At 42.5% G+C, this 27135-nt stretch overlaps 1 protein-coding gene across 1 annotated transcript in view; it reads left to right on the forward strand.

Annotated features, from left to right (window-relative positions):
• HAUS6 (HAUS augmin like complex subunit 6) overlaps positions 1-27135 on the forward strand; it is a 51867-nt gene that overhangs the window by 10959 nt on the left and 13773 nt on the right. The window contains exons 5-12 of the mRNA XM_062208156.1: positions 1639-1783; positions 5483-5548; positions 6222-6270; positions 10351-10521; positions 14238-14431; positions 15005-15131; positions 17936-18038; positions 22562-22643. Of these exons, the coding sequence (XP_062064140.1) occupies positions 1639-1783; positions 5483-5548; positions 6222-6270; positions 10351-10521; positions 14238-14431; positions 15005-15131; positions 17936-18038; positions 22562-22643 (937 nt within the window). The remainder of the gene's footprint in view (positions 1-1638; positions 1784-5482; positions 5549-6221; positions 6271-10350; positions 10522-14237; positions 14432-15004; positions 15132-17935; positions 18039-22561; positions 22644-27135) is intronic.

Genomic DNA, 27135 nt, shown 5'->3' on the forward strand with positions numbered 1-27135 from the left:
ACTTTTTATATAAGGCAAGATAGTAAATATGTTAGCCTTGTGGACCACGTAGGTAGGGTCTGTGTTGTATATTCCCTTTTTTTTGTTTGTTTTTACAGTCTTTAAAATGTAAAAATCACACCACTTTGTTGGACTCACAAAACAACTAGTTCTTTCTTAAATGCTTTTTCCATTTTTAATTTAGAAATATATTTTAGGCTGGCGCCGTGGCTTAACAGGCTAATCCTCCGCCTTGCGGCGCCGGCACACCGGGTTCTAGTCCCGGTCGGGGTGTCGGGATTCTATCCCAGTTGCCCCTCTTGCAGGCCAGCTCTCTGCTATGGCCCCGGGAAGGCAGTGAAGGATGGCCCAAGTCCTTGGGCCCTGCACCCGCATGGGAGACCAGGAGAAGCACCTGGCTCCTGGCTTCAGATCAGCATGATGCGCCGGCCACAGCGGCCATTGGAGGGTGAACCAACAGCAAAAAGGAAGACCTTTCTCTCTGTCTCTCTCTCTCTCACTATCCACTCTGCCTGTCAAAATAAAAAAAAAAAAAAAAGAAAAAGAAAAAAAAGAAATATGTTTTAAAGATGTAATTGTACTGCTCATTCTATTTTATATTTTAGATCTAGTGATTATGGCTGGCCTCTAATACATTATTTTAAATGTTGTATTGAATATTTCTTGATTTTTTGTTTGTTAATGGCAATGTGTTAGAAATTTCTGTTTTAGAGAAAGTGGATTTATTTACTAGTTTATACAAAACCAGAAATTTGATTTTGCAAGTCAAGACTTAAAATAATGCTATTTGTAGCATATTTCCTTCTACCAAGCAAATCATCTTTCAGGAATCATTTATATAAATGCATTTTATAGAAGATCATCTTTTTTAAAAATATATATTTATTTATTTGAAAGGCAGTTATGGAGAGAAAGAGAGAAGAGATCTTCTACCTACTGGTTCACTCCTTAAATGGTTACAATGGCAGGGGTTGTGACAAGCCAAAGCCAGGAACCATCTATCCAGGTTTTACGTGTGGGTGGCGGGGGTCCATGCTCTGCTGGCTTCTCAGGCACAGCGGAGAGCTGGATATAGGATGCTGGCATCACAGGCAGTATCTTAATCTGCTGTGCCACAAAGCAGGCTTAAAAGGTCATCCTTTATTCACATCACTTATATCTTTTTATATATGTAGTATATCTAGCTTTTAAGGAGTTCTTTTTTTTAAAATTTTTTAAAAAGATTTTTATTTATTTGAGAGGTAGAGTTACAGACAGTGAGAGGGAGGGACAGAAAGGTCTTCATTCTGTTGGTTCACTCCTCAAATGGCTGCAACAGATGGAGCTGTGCTGATGCAAAGCCAGGGGCCAGGTGCTCCTTCCTGGTTTCCATGTGGGTGCAGGGGCCCAAGCACTTGGACCATCTTCTGTTGCTTTCCCAGGCCATAGCAGGGAGCTGGATTGGAAGTGAAGCAAACAGGACTAGAACCAGCGCCCATATGGGATGCTGCTGCTGCAGGTGGAGGATAAACCTAGTGCACCACAGTGCTGGCCCCAAGGAGTTCTTAATTATATGATGTTAATTTCTTAAAATTCAACATTTTGGATTGTTTAACCTTTTAAATTTGCCTTCTAAGATCTTGTTTGTCTTCCATTTAGATTCTTCATATTTTGTACAGACATTTAACCTAAAGCCTCAAGATTTGCACAAATGCATTGCCAGATGCCATGTAGCACGTAACAGATTTTTACAAATTTTGCAAAGAGAAGATTTTGTTACTCAAAAATATCAGGAAAATGCACAGTAAGTGATACTTCAATAGTTAGAAAATATTTCTTTTTAATCACATGCTGTCCATATAACTTCAGAAGAAATTATACCTACTTCAAAACGCTGCCTATTGTCTTTCCATTTTAAAGCCAGGTAACTTCTGAAGCTTTCTTTGTTAAGGTTGATTTATTTGTTTTTAAAAGATTTATTTATTTATTAGAAAGGCAGAGTTACAGAGAGGCAGAAGCAAGGAAAGAGAGAGAGAGGTCTTCCATCTGCTGGTTCATTCCCTAGATGGCCTCAATGGCTGGAGCTGTGCTGATCCAAAGCCATGGGCCAAGAGCCTCCTCTAGGTCTCCCATGTGGGTGCAGAGCCCCAAGGACTTATGTCCTGGGACAGCAGTGGAAGATGGCCTAGCAGACAGCTGGCTTGGAAGTAGAGCAGCCAGGATCGAACCAGTGTCCATATGGGATGCTTGCGTTGTACGTGGCAGCTTTACCTGCTACTTTGCAGCGTTGGCCCCTATTTATTTATTTGAAAGGCAGAGTTACAGAGAGGCAGAAGCAGAGAGAGAGAGGTCTTCCATCAGTTGGTTTACTCCCCAAATGGCCTCAACGGCCAGAGCTGGGCCTGTCTGAAGCCAGGAGTCTGGAGCTTCCTCTGGGTCTCCCACGTGAGTGCAAGAGCCCAAGGACTTGGGCCATCCTCTACTGCTTTCCCAAGCCATAGCAGAAAGCTGGGTTGGAAGTGGAGTAGCCGGGCTTGAAATGGCGCCCATTTGAGATGCTGGCACTGCAGGTGGTGGCTTTACTTGCTACACTCCAGTGCTGGCCTCATTTCTGAAACTAAATGTATTGTAAAGGGGACATTGAGAAAAAGAAAAGATCATTTTAGTACAAAAAAATTCAGTTTTCAGGGAGAATTTTGTGGTGTAGCAGATTGAACTGTCACTTGGGATGCCTGCATCCCATATGAATCCTTCCTCTGTTTCTTATCCTCCCTTCTCCTAATGATCCATGGGAGGAAGTAGGTGATGGAGCAAGTGCTGAATTCCTTGTGGGAGGCTGGGTTAGGTTTCCTAGTTCCTGGCTTTGGGCTGGCCCAACGTTAGCTGTTTGGGGTGTTTGGGGAGTGATCTAGCAGCTGGAAGATTCTCTCTCTCTCTCTCTCTCTCTCTCTCTCCCCCCCCATCCCCTTCTCTCTCTCCCTCCCTCTCTCTCTCTCTCCCTCTCTCCCTCTCTCCCTCTCTCCCTCTCTCTCCCTCTTTCTCTGTCTTTGTCTCTCCCTATCTCTCTGTCACTGTGCATTTCAAATAAATGAATCTTCAGTTTTCTTACTTTTTATTTCTTTACATGGAAATAGAGAATTAAGTTAGAATTGTTGTGTTCTTTATGTCTTGCGTCTTTTCTTTATTACATCCTTTTTTGTCCTGATATTTCATTCTGTAAATTTTCTGTCTTAGCATAGTACATTACTTAAAAGTCTGTTTAATATTCTGTTGAGTAGATATTTCATTAATTAGATAATTCTTTAAGTAGTCTATAATATTTTTAACCATTTTATTACTAGTTTATATTTATTTTTAGATTTTTAAATTTATTTTTATTATTTGAAAGGCAGGAAAAGAGATAGAGAGGTGTCTTCCATCTGCCAGCTTGCTTCCTAGATGTCTGCAATAACCAGAGTTGAGCCAGGCTGAAGCCAGGAGGCCAGAACTCGATCCAGGTTCCACGTGACAGGGACCTAAGTATTCAGGCCATCTTCTGATGCCTCCCAGGATGTACCTCAGCAGGAAGGTAGACTGGAAGCAGAGGAGCTGAGACTCAAACAAAGGATACAGATGTCTAAAGCAGTGTCTTAACTGCTGTGCCAATTGCCAGTTGCCTGCTCCTATTTGATTTGGATTCACCTATTCAAGAAACTTTCTTTTGAACTGTATGGGAGCAGATATTGTTTAGGCATGGGTACAATGGTATTAAGACAGACAAGGCCCTTATTCTCAAAGAATAGGTTGTGTCTTTATTTTTTACAGTTAGAAACAACTGCAGTAAGGTAACTTTTTGAAGATTTATTTATTCATTTATTTGAAAGGCAGAGTTACGGAGAGGCAGAGGCAGAGAGAGGTCTTCCATCTTCTGGTTCACTCCCCAAATTGCTGTAATGGCCGGAGCTAGGCTGATCTGAAGCCAGTAGCCAGGAGCTTCTTCCAGGTCTCTCACTGGGTGCAGGAACCTAAGCACTTAGGCCGACTTCAGTTGCTTTCCCAGGCCATAGCAGAGAGCTAGATTGGAAGTGGAACAGCCGGTCTTGAACTGGCACCCATACTGGATGCTGGTACTGCAGGCAGCAGCTTTACCTGCTACACTAAAGCACCAGCCCCAGTAAGATAACTTCTTCTTTTTTTTTTTTTTTTGGACAGGCAGAGTGGATAGTGAGAGAGAGAGACAGAGAGAAAGGTCTTCCTTTTGCCGTTGGTTCACCCTCCAATGGCCGCTGCGGCTGGCACATCGTGCTGATCCGAAGCCAGGAGCCAGGTGCTTCTCCTGGTCTCCCATGGGGTGCAGGGCCCAAAGACTTGGGCCATCCTCCACTGCCTTCCTGGGCCATAGCAGAGAGCTGGCCTGGAAGAGGGGCAACCGGGATAGAATGCAGCGCCCCAACTGGGACTAGAACCGGGTGTGCTGGCGCCACAAGGCGGAGGATTAGCCTGTTAAGCCACAGTGCTGGCAAGATAACTTTAAAATACTTTGTTATCTATTGCAAAAGCTAGAGAATCCTTCGAAACTATCTCAGAACTGAAATGTCTGACCGATTGCATTAGATAACATTTATTTTTAAAGATGTTTATTTATTTTGAAAGAGTTACTTTGGAGGGAAAGAGAGAGAGAGAGAGAATGAGAGAGAGAGAGAGAGATATTTTCCATCTTCTGGTTTACTCCCCAGTGCTGGGGAGGCTTATGCCAGGAGCCAGGAGCTTCTTCTGGGTCTCCCAGGTAGGTGTCGTGTGCCCAAGCACTTGCGTCATCCCAAGCATCCAGGCCATCAGCAGGGCGCTGGATTAGAAGTGTAGCAGATAGGATACAAACTGGCATCTATGGGATGCTGGCATCACAGGTGGTGGGTTTACCTGTTATGTCATGGTGCTGACCCCTAGATAACATTTGTTTTTTTAAAGATTTTTTTAAATTTATTTATTTGAGAGGTAGAGTTACAGATAGAGAGAGGTAGAGACAGAAAGGTCTTCCTTCCGTTGGTTCACTCCCCAAATGGCTGCAACGGAGCCAGGAGCTTCTTCTGGGTATCCCATGTGGGTGCGGGGCCCAAGGACTTGGGACATCCTCTACTGTTTTCCCAGGCCATAGCAGAGAGCTGGATTGGAAGAGGAGCAGCCAGGACTAGAACCGGTGCCCACATGGGATGCCGGCACCGCAGGTGGAGGATTAACCTACTATGCTATGGCGCCGGCCCCCCTAGATAACATTTAAATTTACCTCATAGGTAGGTGAGACAAGGATAAGGGAGCAGAGTAGTCTCATTGATCTTCTCCATTCTCAAGGTCAGACAGTGTACTATGCTAGAAATTCTCATCCATCTCAATAGCAGTCTGTGTGTTAGGTTAGTTGTGTGAATGTTTAGCTGGCTGTCAGAGTCTCCAAAGGGGAAATGAAAAGGGAAAATATCTAGTTAATTGTAAAGAAATTAAAGTTGTCATTTTGTATGTTTTCTTGCAGATTAGCAGTTAAGCAAGTGCGAAGTTTGAGATCAGAATGTATAGAACTACAAAATCAAATAAAAAGGTAAGTGATTCGGAGCTGAAAGTTGTTCTGGATGATAGTTTACCTTTTGCATTTTTTTTTTGTTTGTTTGTTTTTTTTGACAGGCAGAGTGGACAGTGAGAGAGACAGAAAGAAAGGTCTTCCTTTTTGCCGTTGGTTCACCCTCCAATGGCCGCTGCGGCCAGTGCATTTCGCTGATCCGAAGCCAGGAACCAGGTGCTTCTCCTGGTATCCCATGGGGTGCAGGGCCCAAAGACTTGGGCCATTCTCCACTACCTTCCCGGGCCATAGCAGAGAGCTGGCCTGGAAGAGGGGCAACCGGGATAGAATGCGGCGCCCCAACCAGGACTAGAACCTGGTGTGCCGGCGCCGCAAGGCGGAGGATTAGCCTGTTAAGCCATGGCGCCGGCCGACCTTTTGCATTTTATAGGTGAGGAAATGAGAGTTCTAGAAACAATTTAAAATAATATGTAATAACTGGATGATGATAGAACTAGGACAAATTTCTGGTCTCTGTGCAGTTCTTCATCTAATAAAGTGTTTATTATGGCTTTTTTATTGCTTTTAGCATGAATTGTTTTGGTTTTAATTGGAATAGTTGTTAGTAACTGGACTTGTAGACCAATTAGCTCTTTGGATGTTAAATTACCCTGTGATTTTCTTATCACTAATTAGCTCAATTAATTTTTTCTAGCATGGAACCCTATGATGACCAGAATAATATAGAAGAGAAAATTCAAAAGGTGAGGCAACTTTTGAAGGGACAAATTTATTCTTTCTTATTTTTATGATGTATAGTGTTTGACGTATCAGTTGCACTCTTTTTTTTTTTTAAAGATTTATTTATTTGAAAGGCAGAGTTATAGAGAGGCAGAGGAAGAAATAGAGAGGCAGAGGAAGAAATAGAGAGAGAGAAGTCTTTCATCCTCTGGTTCATTCCCCAGATGGCCACAACGGCCAGAGCCGCACCCATCCAAAGCCAGAAGCCAAAAGTTTCTTTTGGGTCTCCCACGTGAGTGCAGGGGCCCAAGGACTTGGGCCATCTTCCACTGCTTTCCCAGACCATAGAAGGGAGCTGGATGGGAATGGAACAACTGGGACTCAAACCAGCGCCCATGTGGATGCTGGCACTACAGGCGGGAGCTTTACCCACTATGCCACAACGCTAGCCCCCAGTTGCACTCTTAAGTTCTCCTTTTGCAGCACTGTGTGTGTGTTTTTTTTTTTTTTTTGACAGGCAGAGTGGACAGTGAGAGAGAGAGAGAGACAGAGAGAAAGGTCTTCCTTTGCTGTTGGTTCACCCTCCAATGGCCGCTATGGTCGGTGTGCTGTGGCTGGTGCACTGTGCTGATCCCAAGGCAGGAGCCAGGTGCTTCTCCTGGTCTCCCATGGGGTGCAGGGCCCAAGCACTTGGGCCATCCTCCACTGCACTCCCTGGCCATAGCAGAGAGCTGGCCTGGAAGAGGGGCAACCGGGACAGAATCCGGTGCCCCGATCGGGACTAGAACCCGGTGTGCCGGCGCCGCATAGCGGAGGATTAGCCTATTGAGCCACGGCGCCGGCCTTGCAGCATTGTTTTTACCAGTGAGATATATAAAAATATCAGAGTGCTTTTTTTAAAAATTTATTTTAATTAAGAAAAGAATTTTTTTTGACAGGCAGAGTTAGACAGTGAGAGAGACAGAGATAGGTCTTCTTTCTGTTGGTTCACCCCCTAAATGGTTGCTACGGCTGGTGCTCTGCGCCGATCCGAAGGCAGGAGCCAGGTGCTTCTCCTGGTCTTTCATGCGGGTGCAGGGCCCAGGACTTGGACCATCCTCCACTGCACTCCTGGGCTACAGCAGACAGCTGGCCTGGAAGAGGAGCAACTGGGACAGAACCGGCACCCTGACCAAGACTAGAACCCAGAGTGCTGGTGCCGCAGGCGGAGGATTAGCCTAGTGAGCTGTGGTGCCGACCTCAGAGTGCTTTTATATTCTGGAATATAATAGAACAAATTAGCTTATAATTTGTAAGTTTAAGTATATACAAAAGCAATTTTAAGTATGATTTAAAATTTCAGTATGATTTAAAATCCTCCATCCATCAAAAAAGCCCTTGATTGTAACCTAATCAGTGTCCCCCCCCCCCCCTTCTAAAATTTACTTATTTATTTGAAAGGCAGAGTTAGAGAGAGAGAAGGAAAGACAGGGAGAGAGATCTTCTGTCCCCCAGTTCACTTCTCAAATGGCCACAATGGCTAATGCTGTGTCACACTGAAACCAGGAGCCAGAATCTTCATCTGGGACACCTGTGTTGGTGGCAGGGGCCCAAGGACTTGGGCCATTTTCTGCTGCTTGCTCTAGGCTGTGAGCCAGGAGCTAGCTGCATTGGAAGTGGAGCAGCCGGAACATAAATTGGCTCTTATATGGCATGCCAGCCTTGCAGGTGACTATCTGCTACCACAAATTTTTCAATTTTTTCTCTATTTTCAATTTTTAATTGACAAATAATTATGTACAGTACGTTTATTGGGTACAGTGTGGTGCTTTGATCCATGCATGCAATTATAGAAGATTTAGATCAAGCTAATTCCATCACCTCACCAATTTAGCACTTTTTTTGTGGTAAGAATACTAAAAATATTTTAGTAATTTTAAAATATATAATTCATTATTATTAACTGTGGTCACCATTAGTGTAATTGATTATTAAAATTTATCCACTCATCTAGTTGAAACTTCATACCCTTTGATCAACATCATTTTGTGAAAATTCTTTTTTTTTTTTAAAAAAAGTATTTACTGGGACTGGCATTGTGGTGCCTCGGGTAAAGCCACTGCCAGCAGTGCCGGCATCTTATATGGATGCTGGTTCATGTCTTGTCTGTTCCCCTTCTAATTCAGCTCCTGCTAATGGCCTGGGAAAAGCAGTGGAAGATGGCCCAAGTGTCTGAGGCCCTGCTGCCCACATGGGAGACTTGGAAGAAATTCCTGACTCCTGCCTTCAGCCTGGCCAGCCCTGGCTGTTGTGGCCATTTGAGGAGTGAACCAGGGAAGCAGAGAATGGAAGCTCTTTCTCTCTTTGTCTCTCCTTCTCCCACTGTAATTCTGAGTTTCAAATAAATAAATCTTTGCAGAGTGGACACTGAGAGAGAGAGACAGAGAGAAAGGTCTTCCTTTGCCGTTGGCTCACCCTCCAATGGCCGCCGTGGCTGGCGCGCTCTGGCCTGCGGCACCGCGCTGATGCGATGGCAGGAGCCGGGTGCTTTTCCTGGTCTCCCATGGGGTGCAGGGCCCAAGCACTTGGGCCATCCTCCACTGCACTCCCTGGCCACAACAGAGAGCTGGCCTGGAAGAGGGGCAACCGGGATAGAATCCGGCACCCCGACCGGGACTAGAACCTGGTGTGCCGGCGCTGCAAGGCGGAGGATTAGCCTAGTGAGCCGTGGCGCCGGCCAAATAAATAAATCTTAAAGAAAATAAAATTATTGCCCAAAGAGAAGATTTCTCTGTCTTTCCCTCGCTATAACTCTGCCTTTCAAAAAAAAAAATTTTTTTTTTAAAAAAATATATGCCATGTGTGTCACATGTAAGTGAATGAATGTGAATGACTGTCAATGTGTGGTTTTTTACTTCTGGAAAAAATTTTAAATTTCTCCCTAAACTCAATTAAATTGATAGCTTTTCAGAATGTAGAAAGTGCTAATGGTATCATGATATTCTACATGATTTCTTAGAAAATCCTAGTGAGCTAGATTGTTTTGGGAAATTCTTTCATGTCCTGTTGAAATTAATGTCAGTGCTTTTGAACAATTAAAATGTATGTATTATTAGTAATTGTTTTAGGAATACTTTATTACTAGGAGTGAACAAATAGCTTTTTTTAAAAGATGGATTGATTGATTGATTTGAAAGGTAGAGTTACAGAGAGGCAGAGGTAGAAAGAGACAGAGATCTTCCATCCATGGTTCACTCCCGGTTGGCTGCAATGGCTGGAGCTATGCTGATCCATATGGGATGCCAGAGCTTCAGGCCAGGGCTTCAACCCGTTGTGCCACAGCGCCAGCCCCTACATGTGTACTTTTTAAAATGAAAACATGGAGGCCAGTGCTGTAGTGTAGTGGGTAAAGCCACTACTAGTAATGCCAGCATACTATATGGGCACTGGATCAAGTCCCAGCTGCTCCACTTCTGATCCAGCTCTCTGCTATGCCCTGGGAAAGCAGTAAAGGATGGCCCAAGTCCTTGGGCCCCTGCACCCACGTGGGAGACCCAGAAGAAGCTCCTGGCTCCTGGCTTCAGATTGGCGCAGCTCCGGCCATTGTGGCCAGTTGGGGAGTGAACCAGCAGATGGAAGACCTCTCTCTCTCTCTCTCTCTCTTTTTTTTTTTTTGACAGGCAGAGTGGATAGTGAGAGAGAGACAGAAAGGTCTTCCTTTTTGCCGCTGGTTCACCCTCCAATGGCCGCTGCGGCCGGCGCATCTCGCTGATCCGAAGCCAGGAGCCAGGTGCTTCTCCTGGTCTCCCATGCGGGTGCAGGGTCCAAGGACTTGGGCCATCCTCCATTGCCTTCCCGGACCATAGCAGAGAGCTGGCCTGGAAGAGGGGCAACCGGGATAGAATCCGGCGCCCCAGCTGGGACTAGAACCCAGTGTGCCGGCGCCGCAAGGTGGAGGATTAGCCTGTTAAGCCACGGCACCGGCCAGACCTCTCTCTCTTTCTCTTCCTCTCCTCTCTCTGTGCAACTCTGACATTCAAGTAAATAAATAAATAAATAAATAAATAAAAAATACACATGCAGGGTTATATATGAACTAATTTTATTTGTGTTTGTATTCAAAGGTTAGGTCTTTGTGGGCTTCAGTGAATGAAACACTCGTGTTTTTGGAAAAAGAGAGAGAAATTGTTAGTTCAGTCCTTGGTATTGTTAACCAGTATGCTCTAGATGGAACTGATATTGTTATTAACATTCCAACGCTCTTACTCGACAATATTGAGAAACAAATGTGTCAGGTAAGCATTTAATATTAAGGAGGCTTTTGAGAAAACTTCCTTCATGTAATTTATTTATTTATTGTTTTCCTTGCAATGTTTTTCTACTGTTTCTAGAACTTGTTTTTGTTAATCTGTGTAGTAAAGCTTCATAAAGGTGGATACTGCCAAAGGTATATATGTATCCTTATGTCTGTCAGCTTTTATTGTTTATACTTTGTAGAGTGCTATTATCATATTGTGGAATGGATATGAGATTACTTAATAGGAAGATATATTGTACAATTTCTTTGTAAATTCTCAAAGAGAACAATGGTCTCCTGATTGCTTGCTGTCCTTTTTAATAGTCTCTGTCTTCTGGTTTTCTTCACCTTGGTGCTGTTAAGTATTTCTTTTAAAACTTTTTCTTCCTTTAGCATTATAACTTCATTGTCTTTGCTTTCCTGTGGTTTTTCAGACTTCTGTTCTCATTTTTTTTCCTCTGGTTCCCTTTTCTCTCTAACCTTTAAAGGAAAGCGTTCTCCTTGGTTTCTTTTCTTTTTTTTAATTTTTGACAGGCAGAGTGGACAGTGAGAGAGAGACAGAGAGAAAGGTCTTCCTTTTTGCCGTTGGTTCACCCTCCAATGGCCGCCGCGGTTGGCGCGCTGCGGTTGGCGCGCTGCGGCCGGCGCACTGCGCTGATCCGATGGCAGGAGCCAGGTGCTTCTCCTGGTCTCCCATGGAGTGCAGGGCCCAAGCACTTGGGCCATCCTCCACTGCACTCCCTGGCCACAGCAGAGAGCTGGCCTGGAAGAGGGGCAACCGGGACAGGATCGGTGCCCCGACCGGGACTAGAACCCGGTGTGCCGGCGCCGCAAGGCGGAGGATTAGCCTAGTGAGCCGCGGCACCAGCCCCTCCTTGGTTTCTTAATGCCTTCTTTTTTGTCTGCTTATTATGAAGTAATCTATATTTTCTTACCAATTCCACAGCTTTAAAAGCCTCCTATTACCAAATTGGTAATATGTCACCAAATAGGTATTTCCTGTCTATCCACTTTGAGACTTCATCTAATTATTTCTACTTGATTATGAGATATTTCCATCTGGATAGCTTATGTTTTCTTAGCAAGCACAGTTTATTAAGGAACTACCATATTGGTATAGTATAAGGGATACAAAGATAAAATACTGTTGTAATCCTGAAGAGCTTTTATGGTAACTTGATAGGCACTTCAGATTCAGGTACATGTATGTCATGATCTCTAACTCATACCTGCAGACTCTTGGCACATAATATATGTAATAAATTAAGCACATCAATTATGTGTTACAATAGGGAGAAAATAGGAATTGATGATGTCTTTGGAGAAAATTACTGTAGTATGCCTTTTTTTAAACTTTGCCCTGCGTAGGACTATTTTTTTTTAAAGATTTATTTATTTACTTGAGAGTCAGAGTTAGACAGAGAGAAGGACAGGCAGAGAGAGAGAGAGAGAGAGAGAGAGTTCTTTTATCTGCTGGTTCACTCCCCAGTTGGCTGCAATGGCTGAAGCTGTGCTGATCTGAAGCCAGGAGCCAGGAGCTTCTTCCGAGTCTCCCATGCAGGTGCAGGGGCCCAAGGGTTTGGGCTGTCTTCTACTGCTTTCCCAGCCATAGCAGAGAGCCGGATTGGAAGTAGAGCAGCTGAGACTAGAACCGGCGTCCCTATGGGATGCTGGCACTGCAGGCAGTGGCTTTACCTGCTATGCCACAGCGCCGGCCCCAGGACTATTTTGTTTTTAATATTATTTTATGCTAGAGGCAGAGTTACAGACAGAGAGAGGGAGAGACAGAAAGGTCTTCCATCTGATGGTTCACTCCCCAAATGGCTGCAATCGACAGAGCTGGGTCAGTCTGAAGCCAGATGCCCAAGCCCTTGGGCCATCTTCTGTTGCTTTACCGGGCCATTAGCAGAAAGCTGGATTGGAAGAGGAGCAGCTGGAACATATGGGATGCTGGTGCCACAGATGGAAGTTTAACCTACTATGCCATGGTGCTGATCCCTATTATATGATTTTTTAAATATTGGCAATGAATTCAAGTTTTAATTCTTCGAAAGATTTATTTATTTATCTGAAAGGCAGAGTTTACAGAAAGGGAGTGGGAGAAAGAGGGAGTGTGGAAGTAGCTTGGGATGGGTAAGGGGGAGAACGTTCATCTCCTGGGGTACTCTGCAAATGCCTACAACAGCAGCCTGAAGCCAGGAGCCAGAAACTCTAAATGTGTCTCCCATGTTGGTGGCAGGGACCCAAGTACTTGGGCCATCACTTGCTGCTCTCCCAGGAGCATTAGTAGGAGACAGGATCAGAAGTGGAGTAGCCAGGACTTGAAAGGCTCTCTAATATTGGATGCAGGAGTTGCAAACAGTGGCTTACCTAGCTGCACCTTTACACTTGCCCCTCAAAAATTTTTTTAAGGGTTTTTATTTATTTGAAAGTCAGTTACACTGAGAGAGGAGGGGCAGAGAGAGAGAGAGAGAGAGAGGTCTTCCATTCGATGGTTCACTCTCTAATTGGCTCCAATAGCTGGAACTGTGCTGATCCGAAGCAAGGAGCGAGAAGCTTCTTCTGGGTCTCCCACATGGGTGCAGTGGCTCAAGGCCTTGGACCATCTTCCACTGCTTTCCCAGGCCATAGCAGAGAGCTGGATTGGAAATGGAGCAGCTAGGTCTCGAACCAGTGTCCATATGGGATGCTGGCACTTTAGGCCAGGGCGTTAACCCTCAGTGCCACAGCGCTGACCCCAACCCCTCAAAAAAATTTTTTTAAGGTTTGTTTTATTTATTTAAAAGGCAGTGTTACAGAGTGAGAGACACAGAGAGATGGAGAGAGATTGACAGAGATTCCATCTGCTGGGGAAGTAGGGGGAGAGAAAGAGACAGAGAGATTGATCTTTTATCTGCTGGCTCAGTCCCTAAATGGATTCAACAGCCAGGAGACTGGAACTCCATCTCCCACATAAATGGCAGGGACCCAGGGATCAAATTTTAACTTAGACTACAATTCAAATTTTAAAACATTGAAGATATGCAGAGCAAATAAACAGGACCAAATTTAGATGCAGCCATTAGGAGTCATCAATTAACAAATTTGTTAAAAAATGAAGGGGCTGGCGCTATGGTGTAGTGGGCTAAGCTGCTACCTTTAGCACTGGCATCCCAGTTGGGTGACATTTCATGCCCTGGCTACTGCTTTTCTGATCCAGCTCTCTGTTACGGCTTGGGAAGGCAGTAAAAGATGGCCCAAGTACTTGGGCTTCTATACCCACGAGGGAGACCTGGAAGAAGCTCCTGGTTTCCGGCTTCGGATCGGCCCAGCTCTGGCTGTTGCAGCCATTTGGGGAGTGAACCAGCCGACGGAAAACCTCTGTCTTTCCCTTTGGATGTAACTCTACCTCTGAAATAAATAAATTATAAAGAACTAATTAATGATATTTTCCCCAAACCAGTTCATTTTCTCCTGTCTTTATTTTTTCCCATGTATTTGCATTTTTTTATTCTGATTTTCAATCTTTTGCATAATGTAAGAATTTAACATAGCATGTTAATTCTTACATAGTGGTTTTCACTGGATCAACTTACTTACATAGCTTCATGTTTGGGGGGAAGTGTTTTTTTTCTTTCACTCTTTAACTTTTTTATATAATGGTAAAAAAATATGTAATAGTGTATTATCTTAAGGATCTATAGTTCTCCCCTTTTTTTCTTTCTGAATCTTTAGTTCCACATAGGAAGTGTTTATGAGTCTGGAAAATTGAACCTGTTAACAGTTATTCAGTTATTAAATGAAGCCTTGAAAGTAATGAAATATGAACGTTGTCAGGATGACCAAGCAAGATTGACAATAGACCTTCACTACCTTGAAAAAGAGACCAAATTTCAGAGGGAAAGATTATCAGATCTGAAGCATATGAGGTACACTAGAAAGTTCTGTTATTTTATTATGGGAGGTAAAAGGTGGTTTTCTCTGCAAAATTTTTGTATAGTTAACAACTATTAAGCTTGATAAAAACTTGTGAAAGTTTTACTAGTACTGAAAAACATCTAATTAACTCCAAGAGACATATGAAGTAAAGAGGAAAATTAATGTAGCTTTCTGTGTGGAGTAAATTATTTGCCCTGAGTCATAATTTGCTATGAAATAATTTCACCTTTTTTCTGGCATTCCTTTTGTTGTATCTAATCATAAAATGGAGTTCCTGGAAAGTTTTTTATTTGAACAGAAAGACTGGGAGGTATGGGCTGCCCTTAGGAATGAGCAGAGAGTTGGAGTAAAGTTCTTACTGAAGTTCAGAGCCAGGAAAAAAATTGTATTTTGAAAACAAATGAAGTGAAAGATGCATGACTATTTTCCAGTTTTAAAGGTATTTTATGTTTTAAATATCCACTTGTGGGATTTCCTTCCTCTTCTATCATTGTTTTCTTTAACTTTACTCAATGCTTTTTTGTTTTATGTTTTGAATAAATTCATGTTTTATGCCATCATAGGTATAAAATAAAAGAAGATGTCACAACTATAAGACAATCTATTGTTGAAAAGCAAGCAGAATGGCATCAGAAGTGGAAGGAATTTCTTGGTCTGTCTCCTTTTAGCCTAATTAAAGATGGTACTACAGTAAGTGATATTGACTGATTTCTTGGAGAGTGTGAGTGTTCTTCAGAAAGTTTGTGGAAAAATAAAATTAAAAGAAAAATTTATTTTGCTAAGATGCTGTCTACGGGATCTCCGTCTCATATTGGAGTGCCTGGGTAGAATCCTGGCTCTATTCCCAAATCTAGCTTTCTATAAATGTGCACCTTGGCAGGCAGCAGGCGATGGCTCCTGTAATTTCATGTGGAAGACCTGGGTTGAGTTCCCGGTTTCCAGCTTTGGCCTAGCCCAGCTACAGCTCTTATTGGCATATAAAGAGTGAATCAGCAGATGGGAGATCTTTTTTTCTCTAAAATAAAAATAAATGAAAAAATCTTGGAGGGATTTCCAGAAAGCTCATGGAAAATTCATATTACAAAAAAATTGCATGGATTTTTAAAGAAATTTTTGCACTGATATACTTACTTTTAACTCCTTTTTCCCACTTAATTTTTAAAGTACATTCACAGTATAATATTTGGTAGTATCTTGATTTATTAGATTATAAATGACCCAAAAATTCTATTTGTAGATTATGTTTGTCATCTTTGCATCTGAACCTAAAGATCAAATGTTTTGGTTTCTATAATTTTTTTTAAACAGGTTTTTTTTTTTTTTTTTTTTTTTTTTTATTTGAAAGGCAGCGTTAGAGGGAGATGGAGAGAGAGAGAGAGAGAGGTAGGGAGAGAGAGAGAGAGAGAGAGGGGTCTTCTACCTGTTGGTTTACTCCCCAAGTGGCCACAATGGTCAGGGCTGGGCCAGGGCCTCTTCTGGGTCTCCTGCATGGGTGAAAGGTTCTAAGCACCTGTGCCATCCTCCACTGCTTTCCCAGGCCATTAGCAGGGAGATGGATTGGAAATGAGACAGCCAAGACTCATCCAGCACCCATATGGGATGCCAGCATTACAGGTGGTGGCTTAATCTGCTATGCCACGGTGCCAGTCCCATGTAATTTTTCTAAATACACAATAGAGTATTCATTAAGCTATTCTTGTCATTTATAGTTGGTGTTTTTATTTATTTAATTTTCTTTTTACAATAATAGTAGAGGACTTATTTTGTATTTTTAAAATATTTTAATTCAAAATAGTTTCAAATTTACAATATAGTTGGTATCAGATTCTGAAATTGTTTTAAAGAATAAATGGGGTGGGTGGGGGCATGATGTTACTGCATACCTGGTTAAGCCTTTGCACACATTGCTGACATTCCAATATGGAATGTGTCTGGCAGCTGCTGTGCTTCTGATCCACCGTCCTCCTAATACTCCTGGAAAGGCAGCAGTTGATGGCCAAGTGCTTGGGTCCATCACCCATGTGGGAAACCGAGATGTAATTCCTGGCTCCTGGCTTGGGTCTGACCTATGCCTAGCTGTTGAGGCCATTTGGGGATTGAATCAGTGGATGGAAGATCTCTCTCCCTCTCTGTCTCCCCACCAACTCACTTCCTGCCTAGTTTGCTCCCTTTCCTTTCTTTCTGTTGCTTTGCTTTTTAAATAAATAAATCTTTTTGAAAAAGGGAGAAAATGAGGCCATCTTCTTTTTGTAAAGTTTTTTATTTATTTTCATTTCATTTGAAATGCAGAGAGTGAGAAAGAGGAAGATCTTCCATCCACTGATTTATGCCTCAAAAGCCAGCAGCTGTTGGGTCTGGGCCAGGCTGAAGCTAGTAGCTTAGAACTCTATTGGTCTCTCAGATGACTGTTAAGGACCAAGTGTTTGAGCTGTTATCTGCTCTGCCTCCCAGGGTGTACATTGGTAGGAAACAGGAATTTGAAGCAGAGCTGGAACTTAAACCCAGGGATTCTGAATGTGATGTGGGTGTCTCAAGTAGAATGCTTTAAAAAATTTTTTTTAGATTGATTAATTTATTTGAAAGGAAGAGTTACAGAGAGGGATAGGCAGAGAGAGAGAGAGAGACAAACACCTTTCATCCACCGGTTCACTCCCCAAATGGCTGCAACAGCTGGAGCTGGGCTGATCCGAAGCCAGGAGCCAGGAGCTTCCTCCAGGTCTCCCATGCGGGTGCAGGGACCCAAGGACTTGGGCCATCTTCTACTGCTTTCCCAGACCATAGCAGAGAGTTGGATCAGAAGTGGAGCAGCTGGGACTTGAACTGGCGCCCATATGGGATGCTGGCACTGCAGGTAGCGGCTTTACTCACTGTGCCATAGCACTGGCCCCTCAAGTGGAGTCTTTTTTTTGTTTTGTTTTTTAAAGATTTATTTATTTATTTTAAAGAGTTAAAACAGAGAGAGAAGGAGAGGCAGAGAGGGAAAGGTCTTCAATCTGTTGGTTCACTCCCTAGATGGCCACAATGGCCAGAGCTGTACCATTCCAAAGCCATGAGCCAGGAGCTTCCTCTGGGTCTCCCACGAGTGTGCAAAGACTCAAGGACTTTGGTCATCTTCCACTACTTTCCCAGGCCATAGCAGAGATCTAGATCGGAATTTGAGCAGCTGGGACTTGAACTGGCACCTATATGGCATTGCTGACACTGCAGGTGGCGACTTTACCCTCTATGCCACAGCGCTGGCCCCTCAAGTGGAGTCTTGATTGCTGTGCTGTATGTCCTCCCCTAGAATGTCTTCTTGATGTGAAGTACCATGACGATTGAGACTTAGAGGACAATGTAATCCCCTTTTTCCAAATATAATTGGTTAAAAATGGTTATAAGTTATCTACTTGGTGCTTATATTTTAGGGCAAAAACAATCATCCATTCATAGTTTATCATTGTTATTGTGGCAGTTAGTGAATGTGTTTAGAATTATGAATTCTGTCTTTAAAGGCTGTGGATCTTTTACCGCCTATGTCTCCCCTTTCATTTGATCCTGCTTCAGAAGAAGTATATGCGAGGAGTATTCTTTTTAAGTATCCTGCTTCACTTCCAGGTTGGTTATTTATCCTTTAAACCCCTTTCTCCCATCATTGTTTCTCAGTATTATAATAGTTCATAATTTGTTTTTCCTCCTTAATCATAAAATTCAACATTTCAGTCATTATATCTCATTGGCATTTTGTAAATTCAAAGTGTTGTGCAGTCATCTCTACTGTCTAGTTCCAGAACATTTTTAAGATCCTGAAAGAAAATCCCATTTTCAGTAGTGATTGCTCCTTATTTCCTACTTTCCCAGCTTCTGGCTGCCAGTAATCTACTTCCTGTCTCTGTGGATTTTCTTGTTTCATATAAATATGGAATTTTAATATGAATGGAATCATACAATATGTAGCCTTTTCTATCTGGCTTGTTCTTTCTTTTTCTTTTCTTTTTTTTTTTTAAAGATTTGTTTATTTGAAAGGCAGAGTTTCAGGGAGAGAGAGAGAGATAGAGATCTTCCATTGGCTGGTTCACTCCCAAAATGGCTACAGTGGCCAGGGCTGGGCCAGCCTGAAGCTAGGAGCCTGGAACTCAATCTAAGTCTCCTGTGTGGGTGGCAAGAACCATGAACTTGGCCATCATCTGCTATTTTCCCAAACATATTAGCAGGAAGCTGGATGGGAAGTAGAATAGCTGGGACTGAAACTGGCACTTCATTATGGTAGGCTGGTGTCACAAGCAGTAGCTTAAACTTTTGCAACACAATGTTGGACTCACCTTTTTTTTTTTCTTTAATAAAAACTTTATTGATAAATAAAAACAGTTATCCCATATGGACGCTGGTTTTAGTCTTGGCTGCTCCATTTCCAAGCCAGCTCTCTGCTATGGCTTGAGAAAGCAGTACAAGATGGCCCAAACAGTACAAGATGGGCCCCTGCACCCACGTGGGAGACCCAGAAGAAGCTCCTGGTTCCTGGCTTCAGATTGGCGCAGCTCTGGCCGTTGGGGCCAATTGAGGAGTGAACCAGCAGATGGAAGACCGCTCTCTCTGTCTCTCTCTCTCTCTCTCTCTCTGCCTCTGCCTCTCTGTAACTTTGCCTTCTAAATAAATAAATAAATCTTTTAAAAAATTATTCCATTCATATGAAAACCTAGAACACAGAAATTTAGAGACAAAAAAATATTTTAGTGGTTGCTTAGGTCCAGGGGAGCATAGGAGGCATGGTAGGGAATGTTGACAGCTAAAGGATATACGGTTTCTTTTTCAAGTGACAAGAATGTTCAAAAAAAAAAAAAAAAAGAATGTTCAAAACTGGTAATGGCTGCATCTATCTACAAAAAAACTACTCAGCTGTAGGCTTTACATGAGTGAATTGTATGGTATGTGAATTATATCTCAGAAAGGTTTCTTTAATTAATTAATTTGAAAGTCAGAGTTACACAGAGAGAGAAGGAGATGCAGAGAGAGAGAGAGAGAGGTCTTCCATCTGCTGGTTCATTCCTCAATTGGCCCCAATGGCCAGAGCTGTGACAATCTGAAGCCAGGAACCAGGAGCTTGAACTGGTTCATGTCCTGTATGTTGCAATAGCTAGGGCCAGACCAGGCTATAGTTGGGAGCCTTCAATGTGATCGAGTGTGCATTAGCAGGAAGCTAGAATCAGAAGGGGAGTAGGGGCTCTCTGATGTGAGATACAGTTGTGTCAAGTGGTATTTTTAACTCTTGTGCTGAATGCCTGCTCCCATTATTTACTTTTTTTTTTTTTTAAATTATTTTTGACAGGCAGAGTGGATAGTGAGAGAGAGAGAGAGAGAGAGAGAGAGAGAGAAAGGTCTTCCTTTTTGCCGTTGGTTCACCCTCCAATGGCCGCTGCACCGTGCTGATCCGATGGCAGGAGCCAGGTGCTTCTCCTGGTCTCCCATGGGGTGCAGGGCCCAAGGACTTGGGCCATCCTCCACTACACTCCCAGGCCACAGCAGAGAGCTGACCTGGAAGAGGGGCAACCGGGACAGGATCGGTGCCCCGACCGGGGCTAGAACCTGGTGTGCTGGCGCCGCAAGGCAGAGGATTAGCCTAGTGAGCCGCGGCGCCGGCTCCATTATTTACTTTTTTTAAAAAAAGATTTATTTATCTATTTGAAAGTTAGAGTTACACTGAGAGAGGAAAGATAGAGAGAGAGAGAAAGAGGTCTTCTGTCTGCTGGTTCACTCCCCAGATAGCTGCAACAGCTGGAGCTGCACCAATCCGAAGCCAGGAGCCAGAAGCCAGAAGCCAGGAGCTTCTTCCAGGTCTCCCGTGCTGGTGCAGGGGCCCAAGGTCTCTGGCCATCTTCTGCTTTCCCAGGCCATAGCAGAGAGCTGGATCTGAGTGGAGCAGCTGAGTCTTGAACCAGTGCCCATATGGGATGGGCAGCGCCGGCCCCTCCATTATTTACTATTAAAATGTTTTTAAAAATTCTATTTCAGCACATTGGAAAGAACAGAGAATAATATTATAATGTATGTATAGCAAACACCTTTCTTTGTCAGAACTTTGTAGTATTTGCTTTTCTTTTTCTTTCTTTTTTTTTTTTTTAGAAAGAACATATGCAGAGGCTGGCATGTAGTGAGTGAGTTATGCCATTATCTGCTATGCTGGCATCCCATATGATCGTGGGTTCATATCCTGGCAGGTCCACTTTGGATCCATTTCCCTGCTCATGTCCCTAGGAAAGCAGTGGAAGATGGCCCAAATACTTGCACCTCTGCCACTCAGTGAGACACCCAGATGGAATTCCAGGCTCTGACTTCAGCTGGGCCCAGTCTGGCCATTTTAGCCATTTGGGGAGTAAAACAGCAGATGGAAGATCTCTCTCTCTCTCTGTAACTCTGCCTTTCAAATAAAAAAAAGGTTTAAGAAAAACTTTTAGAAAAAGTACATATGTGGGTATATCTTGGATATTTACTTTTCTTTGAGCCCACTTTTTTTAAAAGATTTTATTTATTTGAAAGAGTTACAGAGAGGCCGGCGCCGTGGCTCAACAGGCTAATTCTCTGCCTTGCGGCGCCGGCACACCGGGTTCTAGTCCCGGTCGGGGCGCCGGGTTCTGTCCCGGTTGCCCCTCTTCCAGGCCAGCTCTCTGCTGTGGCCAGGGAGTGCAGATGGAGGATGGCCCAAGTGCTTGGGCCCTGCACCCCATGGGAGACCAGGAGAAGCACCTGGCTCCTGCCATTGGATCAGTGCGGTGCGCCGGCCGTGGCGCGCCGGCCGTGGCGCGCCGGCCGCGGCGGCCATTGGAAGGTGAACCAACGGCAAAAGGAAGACCTTCCTCTCTGTCTCTCTCACTGTCCACTCTGCCTGTCAAAAAATAAAAAAAGAGTTACAGAGAGAGGTAGAGACAGAGAGAGAAGTCTTCCATCCATTTTCCCAGATGGCTGCAACACTTGGAGCTGCGCTGATCCGAAGCCAGGATCCAGGAGCTTCTTCTGGGTCTCCCACGTGGATACAGGGTCCAAGTGCTTGGGCCATCTTCTACTGCTTTCTCAGGCCATAGCAGAGAGCTGGATTGGAAGATCGGAAGTGGAGCAGTGGGGACTAGAACCGGTGCCCATATGGAATGCCGGTGCTTCGGACTAGGGCTTTAACCTGCTGTGCCACTGCACTGGCCTCCTTTGATCCCATTCTTATAAGTTTCACTGAAGTAACCATTATTCTTTTTTTTTTTTTTTTTATGATGGAAAAACATATATTTAAAATTAGCCAGCTGGACTCAGTTCAGATGATCCCAGTTTTGTTGGCAATGTCCAGAGCATCATAGTCAGGAGCCAGCCGCACATATGCCTTCTTTCCGTCAGGTCTGGGGCAGAGAAGGGAGCCTTAGTCCTTGCTGCTCACAGCCTCTTGCCCCTCCAGCCCTGACCTGGCGCATCAGTGGTTCCTTTGTAGGTGTCATACCATTATTCTTATTCTTAGAATAGGTGTGTGTTCATAAAAATAATTCTTATATGTGTGATTTAACTATATAATGCTGTTTTACCTGTTTTTAAAGTTTTTGAATATTTTTTTTTTTTTTAATTGGAGAGGTAGAGGAACAGGGAACTCTCTTCTGCTCAATCACCATCCAGATGCACTTTGCTGGGGCTGAGCTGGGGTCAGAGATAGGAGCCAGGAATGCAATACAAGTCTTCCATGTGGGTGCAAGGAACCTAGTTACTTGAGCCATCACTTGGTGCCTTCCAGGGTCTGCATTGATAGGAAGCTGGAATTGGGAGCTGGCACTGGAATCATACCTTGGCATTCCATTGTGAGACTTGTGCATCTTAACTGCTAGGCTACGTGCCCTCCCCCACAAACGTGTTTTGAAAATATTTGTTAACTTTTTTGACACTGGATTTGAAGAGGGTTTGCTTATTGCATTTGTTTTTTTATTTTTCAATGACTTTTTAAAAAATATTTATTTATTTGAAAGGCAATTGAGTAATTGTTTTCCTACCAGTGTTCATATTATTGTGATTTTTCTTATTTTCTTTTGTTTAGAATTTAGAGAATTTCAAGAGATCTTTGAATATTAGAATGTAAAAACATAATTAAAGAGTAATGCATTTTTCTACTTCCTTAGATACACCTAAGCAGCATAACCAAGAAAATGGTTGCAGAAGAGATAAAGATGCTCTGGGACCTGTGCATGATCTAACTGACAGGTAAAACAAGTTTGATTTTCAAATTGAAAATTTTTTTAAAAGACTTATTTGAAAGGTAGAGTTACAGAGAGAAAGAGAGAGAAACAGAGAGCTCTTCCATCCACTGGTTCACTACCCAAATAACTGCAATGGCCAGAGCTGGACTAGGCTACTGCCAGGAGTCTGGAATTCCATCTGGGTCTCCCATGTGTGAGACAGGGGCCCAAGTCCTTGGGTTATCTTCTTCCCCTGCTTTCTCAGGTATGTTAGAAGGGAGCTGGATCAGAAGTAGAATAGCCTGGACTTGAACCAGCACTCATGTGGGATGATGGTGTTGCAGACAACAGTATAATCAGCTGCATCAACACACCGACCTTTCATATTGAGTTTTTTATTCCTATATTAATTTTAATCTCATCTTGAGACAATTTCCAAACTTTCTCAGTGTGAGATAGTGCATAATTTCTCCCTCTTTTTTTTAACTGAAGTACTTTTTTTAACTGAAGACCCATTTTTCCACATTTATGATGCAATGACTTTTTTTTTATTCTTAATGTAATTATTATGTTTCATGGGGATTATCTGATTTTTGAAGAATAACTGTATGGGAACTATCTGATGCAAGTTTAGGGGTTTTTGCCTTTTTGTTATGATTCCTTTTCTTCCCTTCTTTCCTTTCCTTTCTCTTCCTTCTTTTCTCTCCCTTCGTCCCTTCTTTCTTCCTTTCCTCCATTCCTCCCATCCTTCTAGGCTTTATTTACCTTGTTTTAAGGGCAGAGAAACAGAGAGAGAGAGAAACATCCTCTGTCTGCTGGTTCACTCTCCACATGGCCATCACACCTGGGAATAGGACACAGTTAAACTCAGAGTGAGGAACTTCATTTGAGTCTCCATGTCAGTGGAAGGAACTCAAGTACTTGAGTTATCATTTGCTGCTTCTCGGGCACATTAGCAGGGAGCTGGATCAGAAGTGTAGGAAGCAGGATTTATAGTAGCGCTCAGATGTGGGATGCAGGTGTCTCACGAGGCAGCTTAACCAACTGCACCACAATGCCCGCCACCCCATGTGTGAATACATTTGAAACTGCTCTCTGTCTTTTGAGTGTTCCAAGAGTTTGGAGGCTTTTGAGATCATCTAGTCTGGTAATTTTCAGACTATCTTCTGTAGAACCCTTTGATTCTATGGACGAATCTGATTTAGCTGGTGGTCAGTCTAAACCCTTTCCCATTTCAGCCTAAGTAGCTTGCTCTTTTATCTATGTAATATATTAGGATATTTGATTACTCATTTGATAAATGCTTTAAGAAGAATTAGGTGACTTCTGATGTAGTCTATCCCCAAAATTTAACCTACAGAAAACCCAGATCTAAATTTCTTCAGGAATATTCTCAATTTCTTTATTATCTATTTTCTTTGTTTTTCCATCTTGGCTCTTAAAACTGATGATACATTATATAAGCAGAAAACTCATAGACTAAATGTCTACAATTTAATTGGGGAGTACTTTTGTTCGTTATTGAAATTAATTATTAATCAGTAACCAAACGTAGACATACTCAAAAGATACCTTTTTATTTTGTTTTTCTTTGGTTGCCCTTCCATTTTCTGTACATCTTCTAGATGAGAGACAGATATGAAAATAATACGTAGGAAACTTATAAAAAATTCTAAATTTTGTTTTTTAATTTAAAAAGGTTTATTTATTTATTTGAAAGAGTGACAGACCTGGAGAGATAGAGACAAGGAGAGATTATCCATGCACAGGTTACTCTCTAAATGGCTACAACATCTGGGTTTGGGCCAGGCTGAAACCAGCGGTCTTGGAACTTCATCTTAGTCTCCCAAGTGGGTGGCAGGGGCCCAAACACATGGATTACCCTCCATTGGTTTTCCCCGGGCTCATTAGCAGGGAACTGGATTGGAAACATAGCAGCCAGGACTCGTACCCACGTTCTCAAATGGGATCTTGGAATCAAATACAACTATTTAACCTGCTGTACTACAATGCCAGCCTAATTCTAAATTTTAAGTAAAGCACTGTTAATGCTATATCCGCTTAATAATAAGATAATAAGTTGAAACAGTATAATCAGAATCAAAACTTTCATGTGAAATTGAGCTATGGACAGTTGCCTCTGCAGTAACTTTTCAGTTCACAGGAACTCAGGACTAGTTGCAGAATCATGTTTTTATTCTTACAACTGGATTTGATGATGTTGATTTTTTGAGTACCTAAAAAAAAAATAATGAATCTGTGAAGACTTGATATTGAAGAGGTACTAAAGTTACTGCTTTGTTCTTCATTTACCCGTATGTAACACTTGTTCTTACTACGTGCTAAAGGGATATTGTTAGTGCTTACCAGTCTTGATTATGATTTTGATTTGTCTTAGCTTGATAGAGTAAATTAAAACTTTTGATTAAGGTCTTTCACTAGACTGATGATTAAATTAACATATAAAGCAGATTTTATTTACTTATGTAAGATTTATTTATTTACTTTAAAGGCAGAGTTACAGAGAGGCAGAAAGAGGGAGGTCTTCCATCTATTGGTTCACTCCTAAAATGGCCCAATGGCCATAGCTGTGCCAGTCAGAAGCCAGGAGCCAGGAGCTTCTTCTGGACCCAACGTGGATGCAGAGTTCCAAGCACTTGGGCCATCTTCCACTGCTTTCCCAGGTGCTTTAGCAGGGAGCTAGATCAGAAGTGTAGTAGCTGGGACTCAAACCGGCATCCATTTGGGATGCTGGTACTGCAGGTGGAGACTTTACCCACTGCATCACAACACTGGCCCCACAGATTTTATTTATAATTCCATTGCACTTCAAGATTTTTTTTGGACAAATTTTATACAAAGTTATATTTTAAAATTCTGTAGGAACCAGATACTAAAAATTTTGAAACTTATCTTTTTTCTTTTTTTAAAGATTTTATTTATGTATTTGAGAAGTAGAGTTACAGAGAAAGAGAGAAAGGCCTTTTATCCTCTGTTGTTTCACTCCCCAAATGGCTGCATTGGCCGGAACTGGGCTGATCTGAAGCCAGGAGCTTCTTCCTGGTCTCCTATGTGGGTACAGGGGCCAAAGGACTTGGGCCATCCTCCACTGCTTTCCCAGGCCATCAGCAGAGAGATGGATTGGAAGAGGAGCAGCCGGGATATGAATCAGTGCCCCTATGGGATGCTGGCGCCGCAGGCAGAAGCTTAGCCTATGACATTACAGCGCTGGCCCTGAAAATTCTTAGGTTTAATTAAAATTTTTTTTGATTACTAGTGGAATCTCTTAATACAGGAAAAAGTAGTCACATTAATATTCTTTGTTATCTGCACTTATCCTCTTTTGAGCTCCTGAGGTTTTTTTTTTTTTGGTGAAGATTTATTATTTGAAGATTTTTATTTAAAGTTTTATTTTTTAAAATATTTATTTTTTTGAAAGGGAGAGTTACAGAGAGGGAGAGGCAGAAAAGAGCTTCCACCTGCTGGTTCACTCCTCAAATGGCTACAACTGCTGGGATTGGGCCATGATGAAACCAGGAGCCAAGAGCTTCATCCAGGTCTCTCAAGCTTTTGGAATGCCTGCTGTTTTCCTAGGTGCATTATCAAGGAGCTGGATCAGAAGTGGAGCAGTCAGGTTGCCAATAGGTGCCAATATGGGATGCCAGCATTGCAGGAGGCAGCTTAACCTGCCCCGCTCCTGAGTCTTTTAATTGTTCTCTGATGCTTTATTTTAATTATAAGTTTGGGAAATTGAAGGTATAAAACTTTTGGTGGCAAGAGATACACGATTGATGGTATATAAAAGATTTTTACTGCTAGAAGACATAAAGAATTGAGGTGATAGGATGTGGAAGTAATCTTATTGCTCAGAATTTTTCATTATTAAAGATATTTGTAATTAAATGTTTCATCAGTGATCATGTCTCATGGATAGACTATAGTTAGGGTACCAGTTTTTGTAGTTCAATTGTTTTTGTGTGTGTTGGCATCATCTTACATTGCAAATAATATAATTATTTGGGAAATTCATATATGGATATGGTCAGTATAACTATTCAATTAAAAACCATGGAAAGTATGTAGTTGTTAGAGTGTGTTGCTTATTAGCTCATTGATTTACAGTTGTTGTTCACAGGCACCAAAATAGGAGTCTTCTATAAATCTCATTGCAGGTTTTAATCAGAATGCACTGATGTAAGGTACACCATCCTTATAGCCAAAATCCAGTGATTGGTAATGCCTTTGCTGTGTGCATTGTGGGCACAATCTTTCTTTGCAATCATTTTTGAGAGGGTTCCATATTTCTAGTGCTGGTGATGCTGTTCACTGTCTTTAACCTATACTTTACTTCTTTATTGCATTTCAAAGATGGGGCAATATATTACATACATGCCAGCTGAACACCTTTGAGTTAGAAATGTATTTCCAGTCTCATCGCTTTATCTTTATAATTTTTATCTATCCTTTCTTTGCTAATTGTATATTGTAACAATAGCAGCAAATAAAAATGAAAAATG

This window comes from Lepus europaeus, chromosome 12, assembly GCF_033115175.1.
Source record: "Lepus europaeus isolate LE1 chromosome 12, mLepTim1.pri, whole genome shotgun sequence".
Lineage (NCBI taxonomy): Eukaryota > Metazoa > Chordata > Mammalia > Lagomorpha > Leporidae > Lepus > Lepus europaeus.